Source organism: Podarcis tiliguerta, assembly GCF_965153285.1.
Source record: "Podarcis tiliguerta genome assembly, chromosome: 14".
Classification (NCBI taxonomy): Eukaryota; Metazoa; Chordata; class Lepidosauria; order Squamata; family Lacertidae; genus Podarcis; species Podarcis tiliguerta.
Window position 1 is genome coordinate 51974804 of NC_139547.1, and position 22489 is coordinate 51997292.

The 22489-nt window shown below is 51.0% G+C and overlaps 1 protein-coding gene across 3 annotated transcripts in view; it reads right to left on the reverse strand.

Annotated features, from left to right (window-relative positions):
* Positions 1-656: 656 nt before the first annotated feature.
* Positions 657-22489, reverse strand: part of RADIL (Rap associating with DIL domain) — an 82248-nt gene continuing 60415 nt past the window's right edge. For all 3 annotated transcript variants that reach the window (XM_083413353.1, XM_083413355.1, XM_083413354.1), the window contains 9 exons: positions 22135-22247; positions 18181-18418; positions 16674-16846; positions 14715-14865; positions 11972-12162; positions 6787-7201; positions 4449-4588; positions 2774-2913; positions 657-2618 (listed from right to left, as the gene is read on the reverse strand). In XM_083413353.1, the coding sequence (XP_083269479.1) occupies positions 2510-2618; positions 2774-2913; positions 4449-4588; positions 6787-7201; positions 11972-12162; positions 14715-14865; positions 16674-16846; positions 18181-18418; positions 22135-22247 (1670 nt within the window). In that variant the 3' untranslated portion in view covers positions 657-2509. The remainder of the gene's footprint in view (positions 2619-2773; positions 2914-4448; positions 4589-6786; positions 7202-11971; positions 12163-14714; positions 14866-16673; positions 16847-18180; positions 18419-22134; positions 22248-22489) is intronic.

Sequence of the window (22489 nt, forward strand, 5' to 3'; positions counted from 1 at the left end):
GGCGCAACGGAACACCGTGATGGAAACCAGAGCTCACAGAAACGCCGTTTACCTTCCCGCCACAGTGGTACCTATTTATCTACTTGCACTGGTGTGCTTTTGAACTGCTAGGTTGGCAGGAGCTGGAGCAGAGCAACGGGAGCTCACTCTGTCACAGGGATTTGAACCGCCAACCTTCTGATCGGCAAGCCCAAGAGGCTCAGTGGTTTAGACCACAGCGCCACCCCCGTCCAACCTTTTACCTCTGATATAGAGCAACCTAATAATAGTCTCTTGGATCAGGCCAGTGGCCCATTTGGCCCAGCATCTCTTTCTGCACTGAGTTTTCCTCTGGCAGGAGGCATTTTCAGGCACCAGGCTCTGGGAAGGTCGTGCAAGGTCTTTGTGGAGCCCCTCGCAGCCTTCCAGAGTCCTTGCGTGACATTTCCAGGGCGCTATATGGTAGGGATCGTCGCACTGGGCCTTTTCCGGACTGGGCGCAATTCTGCCTTTGTGCACAAACCGCTGTAAATGTAACCTCCCTGCAAGTTGCCAGCCTGCTCTGCAACCGTGTGCCTCTTCAGTCTGTGTGAATGGTGTTCCCCTTCCCGGCATTCCTTTGCCTTCCCTTTTGCAAAAATGGACACAGAGCCAGAATGAGACACGGCTGCCAACCCTTGTTACGACGGTTGCTAGTTTTACTGTATCCAGTTATTTAACCCAGAGGAAAGGAGCTTGGACATACCGGCCCTTTGTCCCTGGCCTCGTTCTTTATCACATCGCCTGCAATACTGTAACTATATATACATTATTATTTTTTTTAAAAAAAGATGCACAGTATTAACAAAGGTTGTCACCCTTCCTCAATCCAGGGAGAAAAACAGCTGTCTTTCAGCCCAGTGAACCGAGGACTCTCATCCCGGCAGAAGGGATTGAAAATGTTTGTCTTTCGGCTTGAGATAAATGCTGCTTTAATACTGTTCGCCTAGAAAACGGAAGCTTCTCCTGTTGATCGGGGTATGGAGGGGGTCCTGTGTAAATGAGATAAAGCCTCCCTGCATGAATGGGACCACTGATGAAACTTCGCTTGAATCATTGGCGTATTTTGGCTTCTTTTCCTGATCTGCCGCCCGACACACATAGGACTGTGGGCAGCGTAGCTCTTGGGGCCGTAATAAGTGGAACTGCCGTTGTGAGGTGGCAAGAGCCTGTCGATTTGAAAAGGGCCAAGTTCATTCGAGGAAGATGGATTGGCTATTGGCTACAGCAGCCCTGTTGAACTTCCTTGCTCAGAGGCAGTTGAGCTGCTGAATGCCGGCTGCAGGGAGAGCGGCTGCCTTCATGGTCTTCCTTGCGAGCTCCCTGAAGAAGGCATCTTGCCCAGCCGCGATTCAGAGAGAGGCTCCTGGGCTTGGAGACGTAGACTAGGTCTGTTGCAGCCGGGCACGGCTCTCTCATGCGCTTCTTAAGCAGGTGTTGAGACAGCCCAGCAAATTTGGAGGAATCCTGCCAGATTTAGGGCTGTCCGCTAAAGTCCCCGTGTCTATCCATCACTGGGTCTTAGGTTTGATAGAGGTGTGCATTTGGGGTGGCCAATAGCCATAAATGGGGGGGAGGAGGGGCTGGCTGTGAGATCCCTTTAATAATAATAATAATAATTTTATTTATACCCTGCCCATCTGGAACATGTCCCCAGCCTCCCATCTCTCTCTGCTGCCTGACATCCATTTCCCCTCTCTGGGACTTCATGGGTTTAGCTTTTCTCCCTTGCTCCAGGCCTCAGGCATCCTGCGGACTCCGACTCCCATCAGCTCCTGTCAGGATGATGGGAACTGTAGTTCAGCAACAGTGAGCAAGTGTCAGGCTCCAGGGCCCCCCTCTCATCCTGCACATGTACTATGTCATAGTTGCGGTGCTCAGTGCAGAGAAACCGGTCATGCTGTGTGGGCTCCCCACCCTGCCTTACTTTGCACCCTCATCTTAGCTTGCCCACGGCAACTTCTTCCCCCTGGGCCTGTGCATTAGCAGGTAACTAAGCAACAATGGGCTCATTTTCTCCCAGATGTTTTTGCAGCAGAGGCAGGGAGGCAGCAGTCGAGGGCTTGGGATGTTGCTGCAAGGCTAAGGTCCCATCCATGCTGGGTGCATTAACAGCTGGTCTCGAAATTCTCTAGTTGCAGTGAGAGCAGGCAGCCACAATGGGGCAGTGCCGCCTCTCTTTAAGTCGCTAGCTGTTGGCACCTGATGTCTGCAAGAGCGAAGCCCAGCCTTTGGCTCTGAGGCCGCAGCAATTCAAACCATCTTGACAGTTCCAGAGCTGGGAGAGCAGAGTTTGCTTTTGAGGCCAGGCGTAGTCTGGTGTTGCTGCCTGCAGGCACTTCCGAGGGGCTGGTGGGAGCCTGCAGCCGGGATGCCCCATTGCAAGAAGTCTCCCTAGGCTATGCCCACGGCCCCAATCCCTTGTGCCTGATGCAGCTTGCACTGTTGGAGAACCCAGGAGAGCTGTTTCGGAGGCACCTCTTCTCTTATTTTAAGGGGAAGGTGAGGAGCTGAAGCTGATTTTCTTGGCAGCCTCCAGGTCTGATTTGGCTACCAGGAAGCGCAGCTTCTTGCCCCCCGATCGGATGAGGTCGACGGCACTGAAAGAAGAAGGGGAGCAGGGGGAGGAGAAATCCCATCAGAAAGAGTGGGTGAGAGCGAGAAGGCAGGATGCAGCCTTCCGCTGAGCCACATAATCGGGGGTCCACCTTGCAGCCCCTCCCCCCCCCACTAAGCCTCCCTCCTCTTTCCCTACCTCTGGTAATCAGAGCCAATGAGGCTCGTGCCGTTGACAGCCAGGATCCGGTCCCCAATGGAGAGCCTCCCGTCTGCTGCTGCAGGGCTGTCGTGGATCAGGGTCCGGATGTAGATCCCGGGGGAGTTCAAGGGCGTGTGCTGAAGAGGATGGGGGGAGAGAAGGCAAAGCGGGAGTCAGCAGAGAGGTCAACGCCAGCTCTCTCGCCAATGGGTGGAGGCGTTTGCAGGAGCCCACTGTTGGACGGTCTCACCGGGAAACTCCTGGGCTGCCTTCTTGCCATCCCTTCTTGCAACTGATTGGCAGTTCGTTTCCAGGCTCAATTCAAGGGGCTCATGTTGGGTGTTTAAAGCCCCAAACAACTCGGGATGCAAAGACCTGAAAGGTCACCTCTCCCCTCCAGACTCCCTCGGGTGCTATGGTGGAGGAGCCCCTTCCCTCAGAGGCTCAGAAGGGAGTGGTGACCTAGGAGAGGGCCTTCTCTGTGGTGGCCCCGCTGTGGGACTGTCCCAGCTGTGGGACTCCCTCCCTGGAGAGGTGCACCAGGCACCTTCACTGCACAGCTTCCTCTTTGCCCTGGGATTTGACGCCACCCAAAGACCCGCCTGTGGCGTTTGCCCCCCAGGTGTGGGACATCATACTGGGTTCATAAGGAAAGGGTTAACTAATTGTAAAATGACTAACCCATGGGAACCCAAGGGGCAGAGTTAACTGTGTATAAGGTTTAAGCACAGAGGGGGTTTTGAGGGGGAGTAGAGTTAGAGTTGTTGAGAAGACAGTCTGGAGTTAGAAGAGACAGATAAGAAAAGTCTGTGGGTTGGGCTAGTCTGGTGTGAGAGAGGGAGAGAATTTGTTAAGAGGAGTCAGTCAAACAGTTGAGATAATCAGTCAGAAGGTATTAGGAAGGTGTAGGCCAGTAAAGAAACTAAAATTAAGATACTGACAAGAATATTATCTGAGAAGCCATAAACTTGTTAATGTCTGTAAAATAAACTTGTTTTTTGGTTCACTTTTAACAACTGACTGGACTCAGTGTTTTACCAGAGAGTAACTGGTTGGTGGCAGCGGGGAAGCGAGCATAGTGGTGGCACAGGGGTCAACAGACCGTTAAACGTCCGGGGACCCTGTGTGATCACCACATCGCCTTATTTATTTTACTGCAAAGATGACAACATCAACCCTGTCCATTGCAGACGACTGCAGTGCCTGGTGAAAATCAGTCGGGTTGTGCATCCGTAGCTGTGACCCACAGAGGAATGGCCGCTGGAAGGAGCGCAGAGAGAATAAACGCCCTGGTGCATCTGCAGCAACACAACTAGACGCCTTCCTAAGAAGTGGGCCAGGGACCATTTTAGCACATGGAAGAAGCTTGATGTAGCTCAGGGGCCGGGGGTGTACTTTGCATGCCAGAGGGTCAATCCCTGGTGTCTCCAAGCAGGGCTGAAACCCTGGAGACCTGATACCAGTCTGTGCATGGGCCAGGGCTGGCTCACGTGGGGGTGCCCTCCAGATTTTGTTGGGCTCCAAATTCCCCTTGGTCCCAGCAGCCAGCATGGACAATGGCGGGATGGTGATGGCGGGAGCTGTGTATCTCTCCATCTGCACAGCTTTCCCTACCAGCCCTTCTTTGGCAGCAGACAGAAAGCGACTGAAGCTGGGAGAGTGAGAAACTCACCAGGCCGTCGATCAGCCCCATTCCCAAGCCGATGGGCCCCTTTTCCAGCTCCACGACGAAGACGTAGCAAAAATCGTCCGCGGCCGAGCTGCGGCTCGAAGAGGCTGGCGTTGGAAAGTCGTAGGGCGTTGGCGAAGAGCCTGGGGTCAGAAGGAAGGCGGTTTGTGAGCCTGTCTGTTCCTTGCAAGCAACACCACCTAAATACGAGAACTTAAGGAGAGGCCGCTGGATCAGGCCCAGGGCCCATCTAGTCCAGCGTTGTGTTCTCCAAGTGGCCAACCAAACGCCTGTGAGGCACCGGCAAGCGTTTCTCTCATATGTAAGTTTTATTGTTGGCCAGGTTTTCCTGACCCAGTGGTCAATGGTCTTTATTTTCCCATTTCTGTGAGCAATACACTCTTTCGCTGCTGTCAGCAGTGTGGTAAATCGGCTGTAAATCACATTTAAACTGCAAGGACCTTCTGACCAACTGCACACAACCAGAGCTGGGAGCTTGCGCAGGCTGCAGCAAAAAGTGCGGCTGTTTTTGTGAAATAAATGGGATCTCAGAGGCCAAGCGCCAGAAGCCACCGAGCCCAACCCAAGGCCTGAGCTGCCAATGAACTTGGCAAGGGCTGCTCCCAGCTGCTTCTACCCAGTGACTCAGAGGCGGGAGCACAAGGTGGTAACACTGCATTTCGCTGCCGAAAGCTGGGAGAGGACTTGGCAACTGAAATGGGCTCCCGTCTACCTCCAATTCCCTCCCAGGAGATGCAATTCCAATGTGGACGGGCTCTGCCCACCGATGCGCTTGCCTCGTGAGCCACAGCTCTTGCAAAGCAAGCCTAGGCAAGAGTCCTAGAAGGCAACCGGTAGGGCGGGAGGCAGGGAGCCCACCACCAGGGGGCGCCAGAGCCAACGACAAGCAAGGCCAACAAATTCTAGTCCCGTCTGCCCCCAAATCTTCCTCCTCCTCCCTGGTGAATTCTACAAGGGAATCACTGAGACGGATCCTCAGGCGAAGGAAGGCCTATACATTCCATTAACAGTAATATTAATATTAATATTTACAGCTTGTTTTCACCAGATAAGAATCTGACCCATTGCTTCTTTCAGAGACTTGCATAGCCCACAAAGACCTATAAGACTTATGTTTATTTGGTTTTATGTTTTCAAGAGAATCCATCAAGAGCGCATAATTTGTGACTTTCAGAGATTTAGAAGATTTCTGTTTATTTGGTTTTGCAGAGAGTGCATATTTCATATTGTTTAATGTTCTGTAGAGATTATATGAGGAGTTTATATTGACATTGCATCGTTGTACTTTGTCGTCGTGTTGCCTTTGGCTATTACTGAAGTAAGAGGGCAGGCAGGTTGGTGAGGCAGCACCCCATCTGCCCTAGCGCACCAGTGCCTCCTGAGAGGTTGGCATCACTTCAGCCTGCAGGGTGGCAGGTCCCATTTTGGAGGGAGAGAAAAAACCTCCCCACATGTAGAAACCTACCCCCAAGCTAATGCCGGAAACTCCCTCCCTCCTGTTTTACTTGCGGGAGAATTCTGGGGAGAGTTTGTGCTTAAGCCACGGGGACCAGCATCCCTTGCTACGCCTGTGGGGCGGGGAGACCAAAACCATGCACGCCGCAGCGTCCAGACCAGGTGAGGCCACACAAATGCCGGAGCATCACTGTGTGGATTTAGGGGCGAAATAGGTGAAGAATAACAAGCAGAGCTCGAATCCTAGCAAGACGGAGGCACTGCGTCGCTCTTGTGCCCAAGAAAGTGGTCCGTCGGCTGCCCTGGGTGGGGTTGCCCTCCCCCTGAAAGAGCAAGTTTGCAGTTTGGGGGCTACTTCTACATCCAGCTATGTCCCTGGTCTGAGAGCTACGGCCATGAACTGGCCACAAGCAGTTCATGTTCTGGCTGCTTCAATACTAGATTACTGCAGTGTGATGCGTTATTTTGTTATTTACGGATCTAATAAATACAACGAAGTTCAGCTATTGAACGCTTCGGAAGCCAAACAATTTGGAACCCAAACACCGACAACCCGGAAGTGAATGCTTCTATTTTTGAACAATTTTCGGAGCAAAACAGCTTCTGAGCAGCGTTTTTCATTTTTCTCCCTTGACTTTGCAGCCAGCCCATTGATCCTCGGTTTTCAAACTTTTCAGAAGCCGGTCTTCCGGAACGGATTAGGTTCGAAAACCGAGGTTCCACTGTATTTGATAATCCATTCAGATGTAACAGTTTGCAATAACTCTCAGCAGAATAATTTGGCAGAAACACACTCCCAATTATTATAACAGCCTTCCTGGAAGGTTCAACTCGCTTGCCCCAGAAAGTGTTCCTCATTTCCTACCTTCAAGTGTCGTGGTTTTGGTGCCGCTGAGGCCGTTCCTCCGAGGGTCTGCCGTGGCCTTTCCGGGGGTGGCCTCTGGGGTGAGTTCGAGGCCCGCTGGGTCAAAGGTCAGAGGTGTGTTGGGCGGGGTCAGCAGGCAGGAGGCGTCTGCTGGCGCTGTTGGGATGCTGCCCTTCCCCTGAGAGGCCTGCAGGTGGAGCTGGTGGAGGCTTTCCTGGAGCCGCAGCTCACAAGCCTCGTTATCCCCGGCGGAACCGTTGGCGCCCGGCGGGACAGGAGAGGGACCTCCGACTGCCCTGGGCTCCACGCAGCTCACAGGTCTGCGGCGCTGCCAGTTTGCCCGGGCATAGGAACGCCCCGTCACCTCTGCCTCCGAGTCTGCCTGGGGGGTGGTTTGGCAGCCCATGGCATCTGTCTTTAACAGGGAGATACAGGGGAAGGGGAGGCGTCAGTCTCTCTTTTACTTATATGAAATGTCTATATCCTGAAATTCATGGAGGGAAAGCTGTCACAGCAGTTTACTGCAGCCATACAGGAGAACCATGAAAACCATATTAAAGAAAGAATATTAAAATCAGAAATCAGCTAACTATTGTGAAAGAGGTTATTATTGCCATTTACTAAATGTGTATACCAGCCTTCATCAAGAGACCACGGGGAGGTTAACGGCATAAAACACAAAATACGTGCTATAATAGTAGGAAAAGAAAAAAATACAACCCCCCAGAAAACACATTTAAAAGGCCGTAGGTTGCATAGTTAGCCCAAGACCTGGGAGAAGAGGAACATTTTTGTCTGACACCTAATGGTGTATAATGAAGGCTGCAGGTGAGCCTCCTGGGGAGAGTACTCCACAAGCAGGGAGCCACTGCAGAAAAGGCCCTGTTCTCGTGTTGCCACCCTCTGGACCTCTTGTGAAGAACAGCCACAGGACAATTTCAGGTTCTGGGTCGGTTGCTATGGGGAGAGGAGGTCCTTGACAGATTGCAATCCTGAGCCATTTAAGGCTTTATAGGTCAAAAACAGCACTTTGATTTGGGCCCAGAAACTGGCAGTTAGCGCAGTCGGGCCAGGATCGGTGCAATACGCTCAAATCGCCTTGCCCTGGTGAGCAACCCGGCCGCTGAATTCTGGTTGTTCTTAATTGCTCGCGTAAACTTGGCAGAACAGAAACGTTTTCAGGAGGCATTGAAAATTTGGAACAGAAGGTGGCTGCTGAATCTCCAGTGGCAGAGAGTTCCACAGGACTGGGCTGGTGACACTAATTGCTGCATTTCATGTTGTAGTCGGACGAACCTGCCAGGGTGGGATAGAAGGATTCAGGTGGTCTTTGAGGCATCTGGGCCCTAAGTTGTTCAGGGCTTTGTCAATTAATACAAGGACCGTGAACCTGGCTCCGCAGCAGAGGGGCAGCCAGCCCAGATGCTACAGAAGAGTGGAGCCTTCAAAGCATCCTCATCCTCCTTGATGGGAAGAAGAGGGAAAGGTCTGGACCCAAAATGCAGGACATGCAAGGCACCATCTAATCTGCTCTAATCTCTCTACAACTCATGGAAAGGGAAATCCACCTCTGGTGGGAGGGAGTTCCACAGTCCATCTCTGAGATGCGCGAAGAAGGACTTGCTTTCCTCCGTCCTGAATCTTCCAGCATTCAGCTTCCTTCATGGGATGCCCACGAGTTCTAGGCTAACTCTCCCCGTCTTAGCCCTGCTAAGGAGCTTTCCGCAGTCTTTCCATCCCCTCGCTTTCAGGTTAGGGAATTAGCACTAATCCCTCGCATTGGCTTCTGTCTCTCTGAAGCATCAGCCCAGGGAGGCTTTCAATAAAGGCCAGGAAGGGCTGCAATTGGAGATCAGGCAAAGCGAGGAGGAGTTGGTCTCCAGCGCCAGCAGGTGGCTCCCAGTAGGTGCCATCATGGGGTCATCGATAGGAAGAGATTTGCCAGACTCAGAGGGAGCCCCTTTCCCCTTGGTGCATGTCAGACACAGAAAAGCAATCACAATTCCACCTGAGATAACTAAAACTCAGCAGGAAGAAAAGCAAATTTCGACAACCTGTGTAAACGGAGCGCCGTGGCGCCCCTTGTCTCGCTTTGCAAAACTCCCGCAGCTTCCGCTACTCCCAACCAAGTTTCAGCAACAAAGAATCTTCTCCAAGGACCTGTTGATGGCATTTTACCATTGCACAGTGGTACCTCTTGTTACGTACTTAATTCGTTCCAGAGGTCGGTTCTTAACCTGAAACTATTATTAACCCTGAAGCACCACTTTAGCTAGTGGGGCCTCCTGCTGCTGCCGCGCCGCCGGAGCACGATTTCTGTTCTCATCCTGAAGCAAAGTTCTTATCCCGAGGTACTATTTCTGGGTTAGCGGAGTCTGTAACCTGAAGCGTATGTAGCCCGAGGTACCACTGTAGTGTTGAGGGTGGATTAACTTATGGTCTGTGTGTGTGGTTTGGGAGCTGCACAGTCGGGGAAAAACAATGCTGTCCAGGGTTGTAAAGACTGCGGAGAGAATAATTGGGTGCGCTCTTCCCACCTTGGATCAAATCTACTCTTCCAGGTATCATAAGAAAGCTGCAGAGATAGCGCAGGATAGTGCGCACCCCGGAAATGATCTCTTTCAGCTTCTGCCTTCTGGAAGAAGGTCCAGGGTTAGAAAGACTAGGACTAGCCGCCTGAGAAACAGTTTCTATCCAAATGTGATTTTGGTTTTAAAGTGTAAGGTAGTCTCTGTGGGAGTATATTGTATTTAATTATGGGGTATCAGAGTTTTTAGGGGGCTAACCAGGCTGGGATAGCTGGGATAGCAGGCTTGTGGGTTTTTGAATGTCTGATGTAGATTTTTTTCAATTTCGTTGTTCTGTATGGGACAATGACAATAAAGATTATCGTATTATCGAGAGCGGAATGGACTCTCTTGCAAGAGGGACTGGCTGGCCAGCTGACACCCTGAACTGGAGAACTGCAAACTGCATTTGTTGCCTTGACCTGAAAATGTGTGGGTGCTGATTTCACAACCAGGTGAACCCGCAGCCCCAGGGAGAAGGCGGACAATATTGTTGTCCTTCCTGATTCAGGTTATAGGAAGATTTCTTTGCAGACACTCAGCAGAAACAGGCAGGTGGTGTTGAAGGAAAGGTGATGAGCAGGTGCAGGTCTGGTGGGGGTTTAACATGCAGACACCTTGGAATTTGAGCCCTCGACTGGTTTTCAATTATTCAGAACCGCTGCTGGATTTCATGTTGGATTTGCAGCAGCGGCGGCAGCTGGTTTGCTGGTTGGGTGTGAGCCCTGGGGCGACGGAAGGAGCCACAATATTTCAGATTGGGGGGGGGGGGAGAAGAAAAGACTTGCCCTTTTGCTCAACTCTCTACCAGCGGGGTGAACCCTGCTGAAAATCTCACGTCCGAGACTGCAGAATTAGATAAATTAACAGGAAGGATTCAAAAGCTGCGGGACCACCAGAGATTCTTAGAAGACTGGAGTAAATATATGAACTATCTGAAAAGTAATTGGGATGAACAGGACTGCAAGAAGGTGGATTAAGGATTAAGGTGGATTATTTGAAATATTGCAAGAAAGACTACAAAAAGAATTTCCTATTACACTTAATTATCCTTAGCTAAAGTGTAATAGGAAATTTTAAAAAGGCAGAATAAGTGATAAAGAATGGGAAATCATCAGAGGTGTTGACGGAAGTCAAAAATATTGTATAAGATGTGAGATATGTTGTATGACTGTTGGAACTGATATGATAAAAATATGTTAAAAAATCAAGTAAAATGTGTGTGTGTATATGTGTGTGTGTGTGTGTGTGTGTGTGTGTATATATATATATATATATATATAACATCCACAGGTTTGCAAACAATCCAATGCATCCCCCCCCCCATCTCAACAGCTCTCAACATATTCTGCAAAACGTGGGGCAGAGGGGGGTGGAGGGGAGATCTTGGTGGCCCTGTGTGGGAAGATCATTTTGGATCTTGCCCAGACAGCCCTCAGGCATAGCAAGGATTGATTGGGTGTGTAAACTAAGCAACACCACATGAAATGATTTAGCTGAACCGGTAGAGGAGCGACAGACAGAAAAGGCAGCCTGTCCTTTCTCCTCACTGATTCTTCCTTTCTTAGAAGCTCCTTGTTGGTAAATTAGACTACTTCCTTTTGGGCTTTACTTCTTTCCTGCTTCTCTTCCAAGTTCAGGATGAGCTAGCATGAAATACCAGCCAGCGTGGTGTAGTGGTTAAGAGCGGTAGTCTCGTAATCTGGGGAACCGGGTTCGCTTCCCTGCTCCTCCACATGCAGCTGCTGGGTGACCTTGGGCTAGTCACACTTCTTGAAGTCTCTCAGCTCCACTCACCTCACAGAGTGTTTGTTGTGGGGGAGGAAGGGAAAGGAGAATGTTAGCCGCTTTGAGACACCTTTGGGTAGTGATAAAGCAGGATATCAAATCCAAACTCCTCCTCTCACCAGAGTGGTGCATGCTCTGGTTATCTCTCGCTTAGACTACTGCCATGCACTCTACGTGGGGCTCCCTTTGAATGAGACCTGGAAACTACAACTAATCCAGAATGCAGCAGCTAGACTGGGGACTGAGAGTGGCTGTCGAGACCATATAACACCGGTCCTGAAAGACCTACATTGGCTCCCAGTGCGTTTTGGGGCACAATTCAAAGTGTTGGTGCTGACCTTGAAAGCCCTAAATGGCCTCGGTCCAGTATACCTGAAGGAGCATCTCCATCCCCATTGTTCAGCCTGGACACGGAGGTCCAGCTCTGGTGGTTCCCTCCCTGCGACGGCCCTTCTTACATCTTAAAGATGTGAGACCAACAGTGGCGTAGCGTGGGGGGTGCAGGGGGGGGGCCGGCCACACTGGGCGCAACATCGGGGGGGGGGGGCGCTCGCACCCACAGCTCTCTGCCCCTACCTGGCTCACTCACTCTCTCTCACTGCAGTGCTGGCTGTGCGAATCCGATCCGAGCCGCCGGGTCGCCGCCCACTGTGGAGGGGAGAATGCCAGGCGTGCGGTGCTGTGCGGAGAGAGAGCGAGGGACTATCTGGGGGAGGGACAGTGCAGCGGGGGGGGGCGCAAATTACTTGCCTTGCCCCGGGTGCTGACAACCCATGCTACGCCACTGGAGACCAAACCCTCAAGATTCTGGAAAGGCAAAAGAGTTTTACCTTGGGGGTCTCCCCTTCGGGCGAGTCGCTGGGGTGGGGGCTTTTGCTGCGCAAGCTCCACAGGAAGTGGCGGATGTAGAGGAAGTGTTGGTAAATATTGTCGTCCAGGTGTTCAGCCTCCAGGTCTACCTTGAACCCTCCACTGGGCAGCATGATTGGCGGGTGGCTGTCAAAGGACTCCAGGATGTCATCTAAAGCCCATTGTGGCAGAAGCAAATGCGTGAGTTTTGGGTTTTTGTGATGCAACCAGAAAGAACAGCCCCCCCGTCCCACTGTGATCCATGCAACGGTCACCTCCAGACTTGATCATTGTAATTTGCTCTACGTGGGGCTGCCCTTGAGACTGACCCAGAAACTCCAGCGGGTGCAGAATCCCATGGCGATACTCCTTACGGGGTCCTCGCCGCAGCATCACATTCATCCAGTGCTATACCAGCTGCACTGGCTCCCAGTGGAGCACAGGGTCAGGTTTAAGGTGCTGGTTTTAACCTTTAAGGGACGTGGATGGCACTGTGGATTAAACCACAAAACCTAGGGCTTGCCGATCAGAAGGTTCGACTCCCCGTGACGGGGTGAGCTCCTGTTGCTCAGTCCCTGCTCCTGCCCACCTAGCAGTTCGAAAACACGTCAAAGTGCAAGTACATAAATAGGTACCGCTCTGGCGGAAAGGTAAACGGCGTTTTCGTGCGCTGCTCTGGTTCGCCAGAAGCGGTTTAGTCATGCTGGCCACATGACCCGGAAGCTGTATGCCGGCTCCCTCGGCCAGTAAAGCGAGATGAGCGCTGCAACCCCAGAGTCGGCCACGACTGGACCTAATGGTCAGGGGTCCCTTTATCTTTACCCTTTAAAGCCCTATACTGCCTAGGACCTTCGTACCTACGGGACCGCCTCTCCTGGTGTGCCCCACGGAGGACCTTAAGGTCCACAAATAACAACACTTTGGAGGTCCCAAGCCGCAAGGTGGTTAGACTGGTCTCAACCAGGGCCAGGGCCTTTTCAGTACTGGCTCCGACTTGGTGGAACCCTCTGTCACAAGAGACTAGGGCCCTGCGGGACTTGACATCTTTCCGCAGGGCCTGTAAGACAGAGCTGTTCCGCCTGGCCTTTGGCCAAAGCACAGTCTGACCCCTCTCTCCTTCTGTAATCCTCATAGAACTCTAGCCCAATGGTTGCCATTAATTTGATTCTGAATTGATTTTAGAATGAACTGATTTTTAGAATGCTGTGTTTCTTTATTGTTGTTAGCCGCTCTGAGCCCGGCTTTGGCTGGGGAGGGTGGGCTATAAATAAATTAATTATTATTATTATTATTATTATTATTATTATTATTATTATGTGCCCCAGAATCCTCTGTGCTGTTTGGAGGGGTGCTACCAGACACTCCCCGTTGGCAGGGGATGGGAGAACCACTTTCCAGCCCTGCCTAAACCAGCCAAGGAAGCAGAAATCGGCCGCCCTGTCTCCATCTTTCAGTCTAATTGCCTTGGCACTGATGAGGCTTCTCTGCCGATCGCTTTGGGTACTTGACACAAAATCATTCCCCAAATGTTGATTTAAAAGGTTGCCTTTCCTGGCAAGGGAATGCTTGTTTCCACCGTGATATTTCAGCAGCCTCCTGTTTTCGCCCTAAAAGCTCTGCGGGGAACGATTGGCATCCGTGCTCCGAGACAAGAGCGCATGCAAAGGCTGTGGCTGGTGCCGTTTCCCTTGTGCGCAAACGGTGCGAGGACCGCATGCGGCACTCGCCTCTCTCTGAGCAATGTGCCCCTCAAACGTCTCCCATTAATCAAAACGTGCGCTTGGGGGGGGGGGGGGGAGAGCAGGGGAGCGAGCCAAGCGGATTGGTCAGCCCTGCAAAATGACTTTCACCTATGAAATATGAAGCTACGCCTGGGACCCACAGCAAAATGTTGCAGTAAGTGCTCCCGTTCAAGGTCTCGGCTGCGACGACCTTTCCCAGAGCGCTCCGTTCCGTCCCCCGTTCCCACAAGAATCAGCCAGTAATCTGTGCCCCCCCATCCCACCAAGCATCGGGTCCTTGCTCGACTTGAGATTTTCTTTTCTGAAGTGTTTTCGTATTTTTGAAAGACTGGCAGAGGGTTTCAGAAAGGGGACTTCCCCAGCCCTGCTTGGGGTGTCAGGGATTCGTAGAATTGCAGGGACACGGAGGGTCATCTAGTCCAACCCCCCATCAAGGCAGGAATGTAATTGGTGACGAGGGGTGGGCATCCAATCAGCACTGAAGTCCGTCCCATTTCATTTTCAGTGGCAGAGAAATGGGGACATTTGAACTGCATATACCAGGGTCAGCAAACTTTTTCAGCAGGGGGCCGGTGCACTGTGCCTTAGACCTTGTGGGGGGGGCTGGACTATATTGGGGGGGGGGATAAAGAAATTCCTAAGCCCCACAAATAACCCAGAGAAGAATTTTAAATAAAAGCACACATTCTATTCATGTAAAAACACCAGGCAGGCCCCACAAATAACCCAGAGATGCATTTTAAATAAAAGGACGCATTCTACACATGTAAAAACATGCTGATTCCCCGGCGACCTGTGGGCCGGATTTAGAAGGCGATTGGGCCGCATCTGGCCCCCGGGCCTTGGGTTGCCTACCCATGGCATACACATTTGTTTCTTTAAGCATTTCCCCCATCGCCCCTTCTGACTCTCCCCTTCTACGATTCCCCCACGATTCTCGGCAGAATCCCTCTCCGGGCAACCCGGCCGTGGCTGATCTTACCTGTCCTGAAGGCTGCCAGGCTATCTTCCTTGCTGGGCTGCCAGGCTGGTACACAGCCCACGTCGGACGAGGCCTGGTACTGGGTGAGGATGTGGTGCAGCTGGGCAGGATTGAGGGCAGGGAATTCGGCTCTCAGCACAGGCCAGGTCATCTGAGCAAAGCAAGAGAGGGATGGGTAGATGTGCTGCAAAGGGATGATTCCCCACGGCCATCACTGGGCGGCTGGCGCCACCCTCAGACGTGCGCTGCCAACATCACGGGATTGTGAGGATCTTAGATTCTGAGATTTCAGGGACCAAACCTGAGACCTAGGGGACCGGCTGGACACTGAGAGGTGGTGGCCGGAGACTGCTGAGTGGACACAGGGAGAAGGGGGGTTGGAGACTGACTTGGAGGAAGGGATCAGTGATCTGGGAGAGCCTGGAAGACGAGGCTCAGAGGCAGGAGAAGCTGCAAGATTGGAAAGCAAAGAGCAGGTGCCGCAGGAGGGAGAGATGGGTTGGGATGGTGGAGAGTCAAGGCCAGGCATAGGCAAACTTGGCCCTCCAGATGTTTTGGGACTACAGCTCCCATCATTCCGAGCTAACAGGACCAGTGGTCAGGGATGATGGGAATTGTAGTCCCAAAACATCTGGAGGGCAGAGTTTGCCTATGCCTGGTCAAGGCCTTCCACACCTCCTCCTCCTGCCCCACCACCCCTGCTTCACTGAGGGGAAGGGTGGGGGGAGGAGAGCATTACCTCCCAGAAAGGTTATGCAATCATTTCCAGAGATAGAGGTTAATTGGGAGGGGGAAGAGGGGGGGAGGAGAGCATCACCCCCCAGAAAGACTATGCAATAATTTGCAGAGATAGAGGTTAACTGGGAGGGGGAAGAGGGGGGGAGGAGAGCATCACCCCCCAGAAAGGTTATTCAAAAATTCCCAGAGATAGAGGTTAATTGGAAGAAGGGAAGAGGGAGGGGAGGAGAGCATTACCTCCCAGAAAGACTATGCAATAATTTCCAGAGATAGAGGTTAATTGGGAGGGGGAAGAGGGTGGGGAGGAGAGCATCACCCCCCCCCGAAATATGCAATAATTTCCAGAGATAGATGTTAATTGGGGGGGGAGAGGGGGGGGAGGAGAGCATCGCCCCCCCAGAAAGGTTATGCAATAATTTGCAGAGATAGAGGTTAATTGGGAGGGGGAAGAGGGTGGGGAGGAGAGCATCACCCCCCCCCGAAATATGCAATAATTTCCAGAGATAGATGTTAATTGGGGGGGGGGAGGGGGGGAGGAGAGCATCGCCCCCCCAGAAAGGTTATGCAATAATTTGCAGAGATAGAGGTTAATTGGGAGGGGGAAGAGGGTGGGGAGGAGAGCATCACCCCCCAGAAAGACTATGCAATAATTTGCAGAGATAGAGGTTAATTGGGGGGGGGGAGAGGGTGGGGAGGAGAGCATCAGCCCCCCAGAAAGACTGTGCAATAATTTGCAGAGATAGAGGTTAATTGGGGGGGGGGAGAGCATCAACCCCCCCGAAAGGTTATGCAAAAATTTCCGGAGATAGAGGTTAATTGGGAGAGGGGAAGAAGGAGGGGAGGAGAGCATTACCCCCAGAAAGACTATGCAATAAGAGATGGAAGTTTATTGGGAGAGGGGAGGAGGGCAGGACACTCCTGCCCCGTTTGAGGCCATGCAATAATCTGCATCCAGCTCCTGCTGGGCTGAAGCTTTCAAGCTGCAGGCAGCCTCCTCGATTAAATTATTTTTTTTAAAGGTGCCCTCACCCAGCTGGAGGGTCAAGCCCCCTCCGTCCGCCCTGCCACCTGCAAGGGGTTAGCAGACAAGCCTGGAGACTTTGGGTCAGCCCCCGGAGACCTGGCAACCCTACTCACGAGACGGTGGCTGCGGGCACATAAAACTCCCCCCTGCTGGACTGCCCAACTGGACGTGCCCCTTTGAGGCCAAGGGCTCCTCACCTGCACCAGCTGGGAGTTTGGCATGGCCAAGAGGCTGGCCACGCTGGAGAGCTTGCCAAAGAACTCATCTGCCAGCTGCTCAAAGCCCACACGCTGTGCCCATTCCAGGAGCAGCCGAAGGGTGGCACGGACTCTCACGCCTTTCGACCAATGGAAGCAGCCCAAGGAGGAGCCTGGCGAGGAGGAGGAAGAGGAGGAGGAGAAGAGGAAGGTCATGGAAGGATCAGCAGCTTCAGATGTCATTGTCAGATTGCTCAGCTGACCCCATGATGCTCTTGAGATCCTCGTTTCTGCCAGGTGTTTCCATTTCAAGCGCTTCTTAGATTTTATTTCATTTACTTATTAAATTATTGATTGATTGATTGATTGATTGATTGATTGATTTGTACCCCTCCTTTCCCCCTGACAGCTAAAAACAGAGGGTGTGGGGAACGATAATTATGAAACAATTAAACCTTGATAGAATCAAATCTTGCTCCAGATCCCCGTCTCCAGATCAAGCCGCCTTGAGCATTGTTTTAACTATGGAAAGGCGGCGTACAAATAAAATGACAATGATGATGATCTCTTGCCAGCATCCTTGGTCCTCCTGTGGGAATGTTCAGGGAGGCAGGAGAGGATATATTGTTTAATTATATCCTTCCCAACTTGTGTTAACAAGTTCTATGATTTAGCAGAGTAACACGCCCCCCCCCCCCTTTTAAACTTGCACAGCAGATAGGTTTGCCAGGCTTGCATAAGCCTCTAAAAAAAGTTTCCTGGTAATTCCCCTTTTATTCCCTCCTAAAAGGAATAGACACAACACAGTATTGTACAAAAGTATAAAAGACTTTACTCACACGTTCTGTTCACAAATGGTTCCCAGAAGGCAGATTTAAGTTACAAAATACAGTCATACCTCGGGTTACAGACGCTTCAGGTTGTGTTTCTTCAGGTTATGGACTGGCGAAACCCGGAAGTACCGGAACTGGTTACTTCTGGGTTTCGGCGCTCGCGCATGCGCAGAAGCGCTAAATCATGCTTTGCACATGTGCAGAAGCGCCGAATCACAACCCGCACGTGCACAGACGCGCCACTGTGGGTTGCGAACGCTGTGGGTTGTGAACGTGCATCCCGTACGGAACACATTTGCGACCCGAGTGTCCATTGTATACACACCTGGAATCTATCCCATAAGGAGATAGTTCCTTTGTCCTCTCTTGGCTGGAAACCAAGAGAGCATCTCAGGCTAAGGAGATGTTGCTTCTTTGAGGAATGGAGTCAGAGAGAGAGAGAGAGAGAGATGGCTGCTTGCCCTGTTTGTTACCTGCACAGGTAAGGTCACACCCACCTCTGCTCACCTGTAGAGGAAGTTTGTCCCAGCCCAGGAGGGAACAGGTGGTTTATCTACTGGCTGGACAAACATCCCTCTTCATGTCTAAACATGTCCACTCTAGGAATGTTGTATTTGACTGCTCTGTGTTTCACACCCCACACCTCCCACCTGGAAGCTCCTCCCACCACTCACCTTTTTCCATCAGCTGGTTGAAGAGGAGGGTGTTGGAGAAGAAGAACAGGTAGGCAAACATCTGGGAGCTGATTTCGAGGTGCACCTCATACTGGCGGAGGAGGTCCAAGCTGGCCTGGTAGGTCGACACCACTTTGCGTATCTCCTCAGGAAGAGGCGGGGAAGAGAGCCAGCCCTCTCGCCCTTCGCTCTGGAAGGGGTTGCAGTCCAGCAAGGGTGGCAAAGACACGTACAGAGACTGGACAGGGACGGGGGGGGGGGAGAGAAAGGGCGGCTCAGCTCTGAACTTCTCATACCAAATGTTCTGAGGAGGGGCGAGTGACCCACTTTGGTCCCACGTAGCGCTGGGGAAGCGTTGCAGCTTGTATGTGTATGTGTGTGTATCTATTTATCTTTTTGAATTATGATGCTTGAGGAGACTCTTGAGAGTCCCATGGACGGCAAGAAGATCAAACCTCTCCATTCTGAAGGAAATCAGCCCTGAGTGCTCACTGGAAGGACAGATCCTGAAGCTGAGGCTCCACCTCATGAGAAGAGAAGACTCCCTGGAAAAGACCCTGATGTTGGGAAAGATGGAGGGCCCAAGAAGAAGGGGACGACAGAGGACGAGATGGTGGGACAGTGTTCTCGAAGCTACAAACATGAGTTTGACCAAACTGTGGGAGGCAGTGGAAGACAGGAGTGCCTGGCATGCTCTGGTCCAGGGGGGTCACGAAGAGTCGGACACGACTAAACGACTAAACAACAACAACATCTATTTATCTAGATGGAACGCCCTCCCATCAGATGTCAAAGAGAACAACAACTACCAGACTTTTAGAAGACACCTGAAGGCAGCCCTGTTTAGGGAAGCTTTTAATGTTTGATGCATTACTGTATTTTAATATTTTGTTGTAAGCCGTCCAGAGTGTGAACAGGGTATAAATTATTATTATTATTGTTGTTGTTGTTGTTGTTTTATTATTATTATTATTATTATTATTATTATTATTATTATTATTATTATTTCTGCACCCACAACAGGCCTCAGGATTCCTGGCTTGGAGCCAACAACCACACACCTTTTTCAAACTTTTGCTTTTGACAGCTCTTTTGTGCAAATCTGGCATTTTGGGAAAGTTGCATTTCTGAAATTAAAAAAATATATATAATTGGGTAGCACACAAATGAAACTAAGATGCGCTCAGGTTGCCAGCGGTTGGGCTAGATGACCCTCGAGGTCCCTTCCAACTTGACAATTCCATGATTCTATGAAAGGCCTCACAAATAGAAGAGTATTGCAGAGAAGGCAATAAATCAGGACTGGAATCATATAATTGTAGCGCTGGAAGGGACTCTGCAATACAGGAATTTTGAAACGTGGATCCCCTTCCAATTCGAAACCATACTGGACCCTGCTTAGCTTTGCAAATTTGCTAGCAGTTTTATTGCTGTGCCATATATTTCATACATTTTTAATTTTCAGAAATGCATTTTTTTATACCTGCCAGTGGTCTGGCATTGATGAAGTCTGCTGTGAGAGAGGGCAGGGCAGGCAGATATGGAGACGGCTGGAATATTGGACCAATCGCCAAGATGGAAAGAACGAGAAGTTTGCAGCTGTCTGGCTTGATTGTGTTAACACATGTCAATAAAGAGGAAAACAGTTTGTCCCCTCCCTCTGCTAATGAATGGATTTTGGTTAATTCAATACTATAGCATATTATTCCTCTTTAAGATTCATCTCAACCCACAACAGTCGTGGGTTTTCGTTTTATTCTGGGCTTGAAATCAATAGTCATATCATTCTATTTTTATTGCACCAGCGTGGAGTATACTATTGAGGGTTTTGTTAACCCTGCGTGGCTTTTCCCCCTTGAGTCACTTTTCTTGCTTTCTTCATAATAATAATAATAAAAATTAAGATGAGAGTGGGAAGGACACCAGGAAAAGCTGAGAAGGGAAAGAACAGGCAGCTTTCCAAGGCTTGCCGAATGTGCGCCAGAACTGGCAAAAGGCAGAGTCACCCCTCCAAATATAGCGTCTTGGAAAGTGTTTCCCCACCCTTCCGGTAAAAGTGCTCATTTCTCTGGCCTTCCAGGCTGTGAGACCTGACTCATTTGGCGAGAGGTTCCTCTCGGCCAGACGCCTGGCGCTCGAGACGAGAGCGTCGCAACCCGGGTACTCGGAGCTTTGCAAAGGAGCAAGCAGGGAGGTGGGGAGAGCGAGGAGTCCCCTGCCTTCGAGGAGCTTACACTCCGAATTTTACACCTTCCCGCTGGAACGGTACCTATTAATCTACTTGCGCTTTTGGTGTGCTTTCAAACTGCTAGGTTGGCAGGAGCTGGGACCGAGCAACGGGAGCTCACTCTTTTGCGGGGATTTGAACCACTGACCTTCTGATTTAGACCACAGCGCCACCCACGTCCCTACAGTTTGCAAACAGGAGATTAAAAAGACAAGCCCTCTGTTTTGCTGACTTCTCGATGTCTACCCAAAACCGTTTGTAATGTATCATGTCTGCAGGTTGCTGGAAGTTGGCCATCTCCCCCTCCCTCCCTTTCCCCTTCTCCCCGTGACATCACCGCAGCCAGCGACGGTTGTCACTGCCATGCACGGCTGGCTGTGCCTGTGGTGCAGTGCAGGATGTGCAGAGCTACATCTGCAAGGAGACGCTTTCGCTTTGCGCGCTGCCAGCCATGTGTGCAGCAGAGGGCCAGGCCTGGAGACCCAGCCGTTTCTCTGCATGGGGGGACAGAATGAGCCCTGAAAAGGTTGAGAGTGTCTGTGCCTCTGACTGCAACTGGGGAATGATTTGAGCTAAATAAGCAATCTTGGGTGCTCCTGGGGAGGTCTAGAACGAGGACCCCCTCCGTGGCAACATTGGGTAAAGACCGTGATACATGGACCTCAGTTTCTTCATCCTCAGAAAGGTTGGTTTGGCAGCTAAAAGGGCCACTTTCACACGACAGGCAAAGATCAACATTAACCTTCTCCCTGACAGGCTTGATTTCTGCTTACAGGGGGGGTTGCCTTGCATTCAGAAATGTCCACCCTTCAGAAATGTCTACCGCAAGCCAGTCTCCCTGCAAGATCGCCTTGCCCCTTGCATGCCCTCTTGACCCCTTCGATCTGAGGAACTGACCCACATAATACCCCTTCTTCAGCTGTAAGGAGTCTGATCTTTTAGACTGGCGGCACCTACGCACTTTGGAACTCCCCGCCGATGGACACCAAGCAGTGGCAGCCTTCACTGTCTTTTCTCCGCCACCTGCTGAAGAAACCTTTTCACAGAGCCTAGGGCTTGCCAATCAGAAAGTCGGCGGTTCGAATCCCCGTGACAGGGTGAGCTCCCGTTGCTCGGTCCCTGCTCCTGCCCACCTAGCAGTTCGAAAGCAAGAAGTGCAAGTAGATAAATAGGTACTGCTCTGGTGGGAAGGTAAACGGCGTTTCCGTGTGCTGCTCTGGTTCGCCAGAAGCGGCTTAGTCATGCTGGCCACATGCTGTACGCCGGCTACCTCAGCCAATAGAGCGAGATGAGCGCCGCAACCCCAGAGTCGGCCACAATTGGACCTAATGGTCAGGGGTCCCTCTACCTTTACCCAGATGCCTAGAATGTGTTATGTATTTTTTATATCGTAATTTTGTGTTGTGAACCCTAAGATCTATTTGTATAGGACGGAATACAAATTTAATAGGAAGAAGAAGAAGAAGAAGAAGAAGAGGAAGAAGAAGAATAGAATGCTGGTGTGTGTTTTAGCTTATTGCTGGTTTTTAATGTTCCAATGTTTTAGCTGGTCTGACTGATAACCTCACTGTTTTATTCTTTCCCTAGACTGCCTTGAGGATTTCTATGCTTGAGTGGCACATGCATCAAATAAATAAAATAAATATGGGGTGTCCCCCCCCCAGTCTTTGGACCTCGGTCAGGAGAAGCAACGCTCAGCCCCACTGCTCCCTGGGACATATATCTACCTTGGAGATGTAATAGACACACTGCTGGAAGGTATACATAATGACTTCCTCAAGGACCGTCATGGCTTCTTCGCTGGCAGTGATGGTCAGGGAAATGAGAGATTCCTTGGATCCTAAAAGGGAAGCAGGAAAAAGAAAGAATGAGGAGAGCTGAGCCCAACATTTGGGGCTGAGCGTTTGCTTCTCGAGAAAAGGCACCTCTGCAGCTTTTCCCAAAAAGCCTTGCATTCGGAGGCCAAAACCTTAATGTGTTTATTTATTGTTCACGTTTGCAAACTGCCCCTCGTGCTGCAGGAACCCAGAGAGGTGAACACGCTTAATAATCCCATAAAGCAATTAATTTAAATATCATTTT